The 12,558-nt window shown below is 39.4% G+C and overlaps 1 protein-coding gene across 6 annotated transcripts in view; it reads left to right on the plus strand.

The window, feature by feature from the left end:
* The window catches only part of ZRANB1 (zinc finger RANBP2-type containing 1), a 70,949-nt gene that overhangs the window by 14,818 nt on the left and 43,573 nt on the right, over positions 1-12,558 (plus strand). Inside the window, exons 1-4 of one of the 6 annotated variants that reach the window (XM_074383062.1) lie at positions 377-4,720; positions 5,186-5,241; positions 8,057-8,231; positions 9,824-10,674. In XM_074383062.1, the coding sequence (XP_074239163.1) occupies positions 8,191-8,231; positions 9,824-10,674 (892 nt within the window). In that variant the 5' untranslated portion in view covers positions 377-4,720; positions 5,186-5,241; positions 8,057-8,190. Of the gene's footprint in view, positions 1-376; positions 8,232-9,823; positions 10,675-12,558 lie in introns of those variants that run through there. The other 5 variants (XM_074383060.1, XM_074383059.1, XM_074383061.1 and 2 more) reach the window with 5 other exon arrangements.

The following is a 12,558-nucleotide window of genomic DNA, read 5'->3' on the forward strand; positions in this document are numbered from 1 at the left end:
CAATGTAAGTTAACTTTTTGTCTTTTAGATCTTCTTTCATTCTAGTTAGTGGATTGCTAATTGTCTAGTGGTTTAAAAGAAAACAAGACCATTAGAATTGTGTAACTTATAATTTTTCTCTAATTAATGTAGCCATGACAGATTAAAATTTAACATTTAGCCGGGCGCGGTGGCTCACGCCTGTAATCCCAGCCCTTTGGGAGGCCGAGGCGGGTGGATCACGAGGTCAAGAGATCGAGACCATCCTAGTCAACATGGGGAAACCCCGTCTCTACTAAAAATAAAAAAAATTAGCTGGGCATGGTGGTGCGTGCCTGTAATCCCAGCTACTCAGGAGGCTGAGGCAGGAGAATTGCCTGAACCCAGGAGGCGGAGGTTGCGGTGAGCCGAGATCGCGCCATTGCACTCCAGCCTGGGTAACAAGAGCGAAACTCTGTCTCAAAAAAAAAAAAAAAAAAAAAATTTAAATTTGTTACATTTTGAAGACTTAGGTTTGGTTGGAATGAAGTTAGTTGTATTTGTAGAGGGTAATTACCTCAGTTAAATAAGGCATAGTGCTGATAAGGCCAAGGTCACCCGGGCAGGTCTTATTTAACTTCATTTTACTTTGTCCAACTTACCCACAAATTCCTGGGAAGTGTACAGTATGTTTAGTTCACATCTACTCATTTGATACAGATTCCATAGATAATAATGACCTCTTTATAGGAATGGCAGCTCAGTTTTGAGATCAATTATTGATTATTTACATACAATTTCACAGAGATTTAGGACTTTTAAAATATACGTAATGATTGTAAAAGTTTTGTACTTAAGTCATTTTCATAGCAAGATTTGAATAGTTAACCAGCTTATGGGTTGCCACGGCGTCAAGTCTGTTGTAGGGAGGTAGACTTCCAGGGCAATGATGAAAGGAGTAAACATTTATTGAAGAGTTTTGTGGCTCTTAGTAGTTTAATTCCTTCAATTTGTAGATGGGAAAACTGGCTCAGAAATAAGAAATTTTAAATAGAAATTCAATTTTGGACATGTCAAGTGTGAGATACTTGTTAAACATTCAAATTGAGGTTTCAGGTGGGCATCCTGGTTTTTTACAAATCTGGAGTTAGGGGAGAGATCCCGGCTTGGAGATACAAATTTGTAAATTACCACTATATAGATGATATTTAAGCCCGGAGATTGACTAAGATTCCTAAAGTAGTTAGAGGTTAGAGAGGAGAGAACCAAAGCTTGGGGCACTTGGCTCATTTGTTTTCTTTTTTTTTTTTTGAGACAGACTTTCGTTTTGTTGTCCAGGCTGGAGTGCAGTGGCACGGTCTTCACTCACTGCAACCTCCACCTCCCGAGTTCAGGTAATTCTCCTGGCCCAGCCTCCTGAGTAGCTGGGATTATAGGCATGCGCCACCACGCCTGGCTGATTTTTGTATTTTTAGTAGAGACAGGGTTTCACCATGTTGGCCAGGATGGTCTCGAACACCTGACCTCGTGATCTGCCTGTCTTGGCCTCCCAAAGTGCTGGGATTACAGGGGTGAGCCACCGCACCCAGCCCCACTTGGCTCTTTAATTCAGAAATACAACGAAGTCAACAAACAAGATTGAGGAAGAAAAGCTGTTGAGATTGGAGGAAAACCAGGAGAATGTCTTGGAAGCCATGTGAGGACAGTATGTTTAATTGTGGATTATAGAACTAGAAGGCTTCAGATTAAGCCATTTAACAAAGAATTTAGTGGTTGTTGTGTTTTGCCTAAGAGTTTTTTTATTCCAAATGCTAAAGTTGCAGAGGCAATAGTTTTTAATAATTTTGTAGATTCAATTACATGTTATATATTTTTAATGGGGCTAGAATGGGAAGATGCAGAAGTCATGACTTGCTGTGTAGTATTCTAGATATTTGTTGATGTAGTGCTGTACTTAAGTATGGACCTAATTGGTGTGTTACAAAACAAGGGAAAAACGGATGTAATGGGTTTTGCTCCATTTATAAAATGATCAAGGATAAAGGAAGACATAACAAATGTGTCAAACATGACTCTTAGTCTGAAAACTCAGAAAAATGTTTACCACATTTGCTTTCTTTAACTTGATTTGAATTCTACTTCTTTGGCAAGAAATTCAACCTCAGTCATCCTTGGGGGTCCCCTCTCCTTGTGTTATTGTAAGGGTTGGTGTCATATGGTTCAGATTTTGCCTGTGTTGGTTATAGTATTGTCTTCCATTGCCCTCCACAAGGTTCCTTCAGGTTCTGTGGCTCTTCCACCAACTGTGGGCCCTAGTGCCTGTGACTTGGCACCTAGTTTATACCTAGGAGACACTTTATACTGAGGCCTTGCCGCCTGATCAGTTTGCTACCATGGAGTTGATCCCATCTTCTGTAGAATTTCTTCTGAGATTACTCACAAGGTCCACTCCTTTCTCAAAATGATCTCTTCTTAGGTTTATTAAACGCAAGGTGCTGGTCTCCGTTCCATGCCACTGAATCCCTGAGCCAAGGTTTTTGAAAGCCTGGCTGTTTGAAAATTTAAGGGAGAGATGGAAAAGAAGGGAGTGAGTAACATAGGAAAAACATGAATGAGTGTTCCAAAAACTAGCCCCAAGAGAAAAATATAGTTAAAGTGCCAAATGTCAGTAAAAGTATGGTTGCTTCGAGTGTACTTTGAGTGATCTGAAAACTTCATGAAGATGAGACTTGAACTGAGCCTTAAAGAATGGGTAGAATTCATTATAAATGAGTATGTCTGTTGTGCTTCTGTATCTAAGGCAGTATCTTCATGTGAATATTGTTGGCAGGTGGTGACACATGCATGAGTCAGGGGCATGTGTGGCATATTTGGGAGTTATCGTGTGGTGTCTGTTTGTGACAGGAAGTTGTTTAGAGTTCATACTTCTCTTTCTGAAAAGAGCCTCAGAAAGAAAATTGTGGATCAGTCAGCTGGATGGATTTAGAAAGGGAAGATGCTTATAGTAGTTCTGACCTGTACTGGGAAAGGACTGATGGCAGTGGGAGTGAGAAGACAGTAATTGGATAGAAACCACTAGGAAGAATCTGTGGGAAGAAAGCAGAATTTAAGGTGATCCTGAGTTTTCTGCTGGTGTGGAGGTATTAATGGTGCCATTAATGGAAACCGGAGAAGTCAAGATAGGAGTTTGGTGTGAGAAGATAAGGAGTTTAATGAGGATTTGATAACCTGTTGGAGCCCTGAAATGAGGTTAGATTTGTAGATAAAGGGTTTACCATATCATCTTCATGATCCTGCCGTAGACCAGTTGTTTTTCCTGTTGATTATTGTGAAGAAGACAGTGATGAAGGAATAGAATATACTGATGAGAAAAGAGGAGATGACTCTGCGATTTTTTCTGGCTTAAGACTTAAGTAGTGCCGGGCACGGTGGATCAAGCCTGTAATCCCAGCACTTTGGGAGGCTGAGAGGCGGGTGGATCACGAGGTCAGGAGATCGAGACCATCAACACAGTGAAACCTCGTCTCTACTAAAAATACAAAAATTAGCTGGGCATGGTGGCGCATGCCTGTAATCCCAGCTACTCAGGAGGCTGAGGCAGGAGAATTGCCTGAACCCAGGAGGCGGAGGTTGCGGTGAGCCGAGATCGTGCCATTGCACTCCAGCCAGGGTAACAAGAGCGAAACTCCGTCTCAAAAAAAAAAAAAAAAAAAGACGTAGTTTAGGCCAGGCGCGATGGCTCATGCCGGTAATCCCAGCACTTGGGGAGGCCAAGGCGGGTGGATCACAAGGTCAGGAGTTTGAGACCAGCCTGGCCAATATGGTGAAACCCCATCTCTACTAAAACACATACAAAAATTAACCAGGTGTGGTGGTGTGTACCTGTAGTGTAGTCCCAGCTACTCAGGAGGCTGAGACAGGAGAATTTCTTGAACCTGGGAGGTGGAGATTGCAGTGAGCCAAGATCGTGCCATTGCACTCCAGCCTGGGTAACAGTGAGACTGCGTCTCCCCAAAAAAAAAAAAAAAAAAAAAAAGACTTAAGTAGTTTAAAATTTTTTATTTACAGAAATTTTATAATTCAGAATTGCTTCATAATATTTTAAAAGCCTGAAAATTTAGCATGCTTGAAATATCCTTTTTTAGTTTTAGCTTTCATCTTTATTTCCCTAAGATGCTCTCGGAGCATTTGTAAATCTCCACAGATTTATCTCAGTAAATAAATATTTATACTAGTAAGTATAAATTTGTATAAAAGTCCTTAAGGCTGCCTTTTTGCCTTTTTTTTTTTTTTTTTTTTTGGAGACAGTCTCCCTGTGTCACCCAGGCTGGAGTGCAGTGGTGCAATCTCAGCTCATTGCAACCTTTGCCTCCCGGGTTCAAGCGTTCCTGAGTGGCTGGGATTATGGGTGCGCACCACCATGCCCGGCTAATTTTTTTGTGTATTTTTAGTAGAGACAGGGTTTTACCATGTTGATCAGGCTGGTCTCGATCTGTTGACCTCATGATCCGCGCACCACAGCCTTCCAAAATGCTGGGATTACAGGCATGAGCCACCATGCACGGCTTAAAGCTGCTTTTAGGTCTTCCTTTGTATGACTTCTCATCATCTGAAACTACTGGCAATTGAGCTTATCTCAGTTGGTTTCTGGAGTTTGTACTTAATGAGAATTATTTCACTTTTTTTTTTTAATTCTTTTTTTGTTTTTATTGCATTTTAGGTTGTGGGGTACATGTGAAGAACATGCAAGATCGTTGCATAGGTACACACATAGCAGTGTGATTTGCTGCCTTCCTCCCCATCACCTATATCTGGCATTTCTTCCCGTGCTATCTTTCCCAACTCCCCACCCCTCCACCCCTCCCCTATTTTCCCCCGACAGACCCCTATTTCACTTCTTTAGTTTTCTATGATTGTTTAGTAGGTGGTTGGGGAAGTTTGTAGTATAGCTGTAATTTTGAGGAATTTACTTCAATCTAGATATAATTCTTATACAGTGTTTAGTAATGCTTTGTAAATACTCAACGTGGCAATATAGAAAGTGTTCAACTACTGGTCCCTTTCCTCCACCTGCCATTATTAGTACCATAATGCACCATAATACTTCTACACTTTTATTATTATCTGAATTGGGAAGTATACAATTAAAAACACTTATGAATTTAGTACTAGTAAATTTAATACTAATAAATGGTTGATGTATTTACAGACATTATTCATTCTACAGGCAGAGCTTGATGCACAGATGGATTCCTGGTCTCCTTGGTCCACAGGATGGGAACTGTTGGTATTGTGTTTGATCCAAAGAATATTTGTCTTAAGAGTAGCAGTTGTGTCCAGTTCTCCTTAAAGAAGGCCCAGATTATGTAGATTTTACTGTGGTTTTATTTTACCAATTAATTGAAGTTTGAGTCCTTGGATAGAATTTGCAGATCTGCTTTGCATGCAGAATTAAACTTGTAAACTAAATTTACTTGGTTGTATTCATATATTTAACACTTAAAGTGATATTTAGTAAGTTTTATTTCAGGGTACAGTGTTAACTTTTAGAGGTGGCTACTTTGGAAATAATTTTATGTACTTTTTTTGTCATCTGAAAAAAATATACTCTGTTAATTTCTTAGTAATATTGTAAAAAAAAAAAACAAAAACGAATAGTTGAGTTGATGTTATCCTTACTCTTCCATTCTATTTACCAATTACCACAGGTAGATATGGCTGTCTCAGATAATCTTCAATGACTTTTCTTTTCCTCTTTTTGAGACAAGGTCTCTGAATGCAATAGTGTGTTCATGGCTCACTATAGCTTCAACCCTCCGGGCTGAAGTGATCTTCCTACCTCAGCCTCCAGAGTACCCGGGACTACAGGCATGTGCCACCACCCTGGGATAATTTTTGTAGTTTTTGAAGAGGGAGTTTTGCCATGTTGCCCAGGTTGGTCTCAAACTCTTGGACTCAAGCAGTCCACCCACCTAGGCCACCGGTGCTGGGATTATAGTCGTGAACACTCAGCCGCTCTTCACTGAATTTTAGCTTGCAGTTAATAAACAGCATTCCTGCAACATTTCACGTTCCCTTAGAGTGGACACTGTACATCATTACTCATTTTTTTTTCCCCCTCAAGACAGTCTTACTCTGTCATCCCGACTGAGGTACAGTAACACAATCATAGCTCATTGCAACCTTGAACTCCTGGGCTCAAATGGTGGTCCTCTCTTGGCCTACTGAGTGGTTGGGACTACATGCACAGGCCACTGCACCTGGCTGATTAAAAACATTTTTTTGTGGGGGGGCTGGGTGTAGTGGCTTACATCTATAATCCCAGCATTTTGGGACGTAGAGGCAGGTGGATCACTTGAGGTCAGGAGTTTGAGACCAGCCTGGCTAACATGGTGAAACTCTGTCTCTACTAAAAATACAAAAATTGGCTGGGTGTGGTGGCATATGCCTGTAGTCTCAGCTACTTGGGAGTCTGAGGCAGGAGAATCATCGAACCTGGGAGGTGGAGGTTTTAGTGAGTTGGGATCGTGCCACTGCACTCCAGTGTGGGTGACAGAGCGAGGCTGTCTCAACAACAAAATTTTTTTTTCTTTTTTGTAGTGATGGAATCTTGCTATGTTGTCCAGGTTGGTCTTGAATCCTGGGCTCAAGTGATCCTCCCACCTCATCCTCCCAAAGTGCTAGGATTACAGACTTGAGCCACTGTGCTTATCATCTAATAATAAGGCACATCTCTTAAAACTCTTGATCTTGGTTTTGGTATTGCTTAGTTATCTGGATTTTCAGAGGTGGTGGGCTAATTAGGCAGCTATCTCTCCATTATTTTACCAGGCACATATGACAGTGATTGTCGTTGTTATTTTTGAGATGGAGTCTACCTCTGTCGCCAGGCTGGTGTGCAGTGGCGCAGTCTTGGCTCACTGCAGTCTCAGCCTTCCGGGTTCAAGCAATTCTGCTGCCTCAGCCTCCCGAGTATCTGGGATTACAGGTACACACCACCATGAGCCTTCCGGGTTCAAGCAATTCTGCTGCCTCAGCCTCCCGGGTATCTGGGATTACAGGTACACACCACCATGCCTGGCTAATTTTTGTACTTTTAGTAGAGACAGGGTTTCATCATGTTGGCCAGGATGGTCTTGACCTCTTGACCTTGTGATCTGCCTGCCCCAGCCTCCCAAAGTGCTGGTATTACAGGCATGAGCCACCATGCCTGGCGACAGTGATGATTTTTTACGGCAATTTTTTGTTTATTTTTGAAATCAGCCTGGGCATTTAAATATATTATGCCAGTACATTAGTTACATGAGGATTAGTTAAGGCAATGTAAGGTTATGGGCGGTTTAGTTGTAGTACTTAAACAAGCATGGATTTTTGAATGTGAATATTTTAGAGGAAATATTGAAATTACTTAGAATAGTTCTAGATATATGTTCATTATGGCATTTATCTTATTTCTACATGCTCATTTTCATTTCCAATAGCATGAGGAATAACTTACTTATATTTCATTCCTGAGAAACTAAAAGAAGCTGCCTAAGGAGTATAAAAATTGCCATTACATCTGTATTGTCTACTTTTGGGATGCTTATATGATTATAGATCGCTGCTCTTCCACACATTTTGGGCTGCTATCAGGTTGTAAGTAATCAGTATACAAACTAAATTTAAAAATTTAAGCAAGATAATTTTATATTACTTGGGTCAGGGAAAAATGCAGTTGCTGAAGGTTGCATAGCTAAATATAAGCAATTTTGCTTTTTATAGTGTTTTGGATTATATCCTTTCCCTTTTAGTAATAGAAGTAATACAGGTAGGAATTAACTTAGCACTTCCAAATTAATGGTAATATTAGACATGCATACACAAGCCAGGATTAAGGTTACATAGAAATATGTCTCATCCATGTTTAATGTGGCTGACCAGCCCAATTGATTAGCTAATTTTATTGCTCTGTTTTTGTTAAAATTGTAAATACAGTTGTTCATTGTTAAAATAAGTGAGTAGGATTAAAATAGAGATTGATAAAAGTAAAGCCTTAAAAACCTTTTAGCTAAAGTAGCAGGCTTCAAGTGAAATTCAGTTTTGGTCTCCTTTACAGGAATAGCTATTCACAGTCAGACAGAACCACTTATCACGTTTTGCAGTATCTCCTGAGGAAGTCAGAATCTGAGCCAGCATGAAGACGGAATCTTGTCTTCGATCTGATTTGCAAACCGTACTTTTATTCTAATCATGTGCAAGGTGGAGGTAATAGCGTGGGAACTAAAATCTTAGTAAGTGTGGTTTTTATTTTAGCTATTACATAGTATACTTTTTAAAAAATAAAATTTAAATTTATTTCACCACCTATCATAAGTAGTATACTTTCTTATAGTGATTTTTTTTCTTAGCAGAGTTCACATTATGAATGGGTGTGGACTTGGCAGTCTGGAATATAATTCAGTATACTTCCAAAGTGAAAGGTTTAGGCCGGGCACTGTAGCTCACACCTGTAATCCCAGCACTTTGGGAGGCCGAGGACGGTAGATTACGAGGTCAGGAGTTCAAGACCAGCCTGGCAAGGATGCTGAAACCTCATCTTTACTAAAAATAAAAAAATTAGCTGAGCATCATGGCACGCACCTATAATCCCAGCTATTCGGACGGCTGAGGCAGGAGAATCACTTGAAAAGGTTGCAGTGAGCTGAGATTGTACCACTGCACTAAAGCCTGAGCAACAGAGCAAAGACTCCATCTCAAAACAAACAAACAAACAAACAAAAAAGTGAAAGATTTAACCTCTCTAGATTCAGGAAAAATCCCTGAGAGAGAGAAAAGCTTTTATACTCTTATCTAGGATTTCTTTCTCTTTCTTGGTGAAAAATAGGTGTTGAAATGTTACTGAGTTAGAAGAAGAGTGGCCAGTGTCTAAATTCAAGCCATTTAAAAAAATCATTAAATGTGCTACGTAAGTTGCTTCATTTATCAATTAGTTGACATTAACTCTCGAAGACTTTATTATAGTGTAGTATTAGCTCGTTGTTGAATCCTAGGAACCTTTTAAATAGTAAATATATTTTAAATATGAATTGAATTTTGAGTATATTTTAAGTATTCAAAATTTAAAATATTTTAATTACAAATAATCACAATGATATTGGAATGATTATGCTACTAGTTATTTTCAGTGACCTTCCATGGATTTAATTTTCCCAAGTAGTCTTCTTTTTGTGTTCTAGATAGAACTAGATTTTGAGGCTACAAGATATCAAGCAACTATCTATTTAATGTTACTTTGTTAATTGTAGCCATTACTTCTCTACATCTTTCTTTACTACCTGTCCTAATTAAGAACAGTGGATAATTAGCATTTTAAACTGCTTTTCTCTCTTAGGGAGAATGATAGAATTGATGTTTGATTTTCTGTATTCATGAATCATAATCTGTGTTTTTCATAATTTGAGAATGGTTATGTGCTTAAGCTATTATTTACTTTGCGTTGTTTCCTCTACCTTTGACTCATTATAAACTATTACTTATGTTTGTAAATTGATAGGATGGCTTCCCTGAAATTAAACATTTCTATTAATGGCTTCCCTTTAATCTTCATCCTTCTTAGTTCAAACCTCCTATCTCCTGCCTATCTCTTTAGCATTCCTAAGTTCAATTTTATTAAATTCCAAGGTCTAAGATTTTTTCTTTGGGAGTTTATCTCCAGTGTTTCTATGGAAATCAAAAAAGAAAATTAGAATAATTCAATGTTGAAATGTTATATGCATCTTTTGAGAAATTTATATTTTGTAGGTTGAAGGGTATGCTTTTTGGGGAGCATATTTTTGGAGGTGGAATGTAGTTATCTTAATAACCATGTCCTAATTATTTATAGCTTCCTGCCTGACACAACTCACTTCAAGGAGTGCACAATGTCAGAACGTGGAATTAAGTGGGCTTGTGAATATTGTACGTATGAAAACTGGCCATCTGCAATCAAGTGTACTATGTGTCGTGCCCAAAGACCTAGTGGAACAATTATTACAGAAGATCCATTTAAAAGTGGTTCAAGTGATGTTGGTAGAGATTGGGATCCTTCCAGCACCGAAGGAGGAAGTAGTCCTTTGATATGTCCAGACTCGAGTGCAAGACCAAGGGTTAAATCTTCATATAGCATGGAAAATGCAAATAAATGGTCATGCCACATGTGTACATATTTGAACTGGCCAAGAGCAATCAGATGTACCCAGTGCTTATCCCAGCGTAGGACCAGGAGTCCTACAGAATCTCCTCAGTCCTCAGGATCTGGCTCAAGACCAGTTGCTTTTTCTGTTGATCCTTGTGAGGAATACAATGATAGAAATAAATTGAACACTAGGACACAGCATTGGACTTGCTCTGTTTGCACATATGAAAACTGGGCCAAGGCTAAAAGATGTGTTGTTTGTGATCATCCCAGACCTAATAACATTGAAGCAATAGAATTGGCAGAGACTGAAGAGGCTTCTTCAATAATAAATGAGCAAGACAGAGCTCGATGGAGGGGAAGTTGCAGTAGTGGTAATAGCCAAAGGAGATCACCTCCTGCTACGAAGCGGGACTCTGAAGTGAAAATGGATTTTCAGAGGATTGAATTGGCTGGTGCTGTTGGCAGCAAGGAGGAACTTGAAGTAGACTTCAAAAAATTAAAGCAAATTAAAAACAGGATGAAAAAGACTGATTGGCTATTTCTCAATGCTTGTGTGGGTAAGTTTCTGTATTCTGCATTTTTTGAATGGGATGGGAAAAGATAGTAAAAATGATATAAGAAGAGCTGGGTGTGCTGATACATGTCTGTTTTAGCCACTTGCTTGAGACCAGGAGTTTGAGGCTGTAGTATGCCGTGATCAGTCTGAGTAGCAACTGCACTCTAGCTTGGGCAGCATAGTGAGACTCTGCTTCCAAAATATATATGATGTGCAAGGTCAGTATTTAGCATCTAATTCATTCAACATGTTGTATTTTCAAGTATGCATACATAAAAATTTGTGTATTTGTGATCTTGTCATAGCTTTGTGCTAAATTGCCCACAATTAATTGTGTTTATGTCTCTCCATTACTGGGGGCCAGGGAAACTTTTAAGTTAAAGCAAAGTTTTTACACATCAATAGTAAAATATATACCTGGACTTTAAAACTGCTACTGTGTTTATTGTAACAAGATGTAACTGAGGAACACCAGCTGCTGTTTCCAAGTATTTGTAAACAGTGTGAGCATCTTGTGATGATAGAAGCTTTAGTCAGATGTTAAAAATACCACAAAAATGTGTGACTCCAAGAAGTTGAACAAACATAATAATGACCTTGAAAATACTGGTGTTACTTTAACATGAGTGTCATGTAGTAAATATTTGCAAACTTTATGGAACTGATTACATGTAGCCAGCTGATTCTATACTTCAAGTTACGGTTCATATGTTTTGTGACATTTTTCTCAGGAAATGCTGTTAACAGCACAGAGACAGAGGAGAGCAGAATTTTCTTCAGTTATTGACCTCATGAGTTAATTGTGGTGTAATTCACAAAAGCAGTGACTTGAGTCTTCGGTATTTTTTTGAATAGATTAGATGTGGATTCTTATTAAATTATTTGGATGGGCTGCTTACTTTGACATTTGGTTTTATAAGGGAAATTTTGAATGATTACTAAGGCTAAACTTTGTGTGGAACAGTAGCTGAACCGTAACTTACACTTAGCTGTATTTTTCCCCTCTACCAATTTGTTTCATTCATCCCTCTGGGTACAGCCCAAGAATATGGAAGGTTTAGCTGTGTGCACCTCCCATGAGTCCTAATAATTGATTTCAAGAAATCTTGAGTTTTTAAAATTAAATTATAGATATGTGTATATAATATGTTATAGAAATTTCTTCCCCTACCATGAGATCTCACCATTCTCTCACCCAGGCTAGAGGGCAGTGGTTGCTCACTGCAGCCTCAGCCTCCTGGGGTCAAGTGATCCTGCCACCTCAGCCTCCCCAGTAGCTGGGACTATAGGCATTTTACCACTATACCCAGCTATTGTTTTTAACTATTATTTGTGGAGATGGGGGTCTCCCTATGTTGCCCAGGCTGGTCTTGAACTCCTGGGCTCAAGCAATCTTCCCACCTCAGCCTCCTAAAGTGTTGGGATTATAGGCATAATCTGCTGTGCCCAGCTGAAATCCTGAGTATTCAATTTTAACTTTGTTCTGGCAAAAAAGAATATCTCAGCAGATGAAGCCTTCTGACCTCCAGAGGTAGTAGGCATTTGGCAATGCTTACTTCCAGTTTTCTCCCATTCTGAGGATGAGGGTTGAAAACACACCAAGCCATCTTCTGCTGTCTCTGTTGTTCCATTTTATTCCACTGATTTTTCTGCTCCAAATTGAGGGACAACATATGGTATGATTGTCAGTTTTAAAAATTTAAACAGGACGGCCGGGCACGGTGGCTCAAGCTTGTAATCCCAGCACTTTGGGAGGCCGAGGCGGGTGGATCACGAGGTCAAGAGATCGAGACCATCCTGGTCAACATGGTGAAACCCCGTCTCTACTAAAAATACAAAAAATTAGCTGGGCATGGTGGTGCGTGCCTGTAATCCCAGCTACTCA

The sequence above is a fragment of the Saimiri boliviensis genome, chromosome 12 (genome assembly GCF_048565385.1).
Source record: "Saimiri boliviensis isolate mSaiBol1 chromosome 12, mSaiBol1.pri, whole genome shotgun sequence".
NCBI lineage: Eukaryota > Metazoa > Chordata > Mammalia > Primates > Cebidae > Saimiri > Saimiri boliviensis.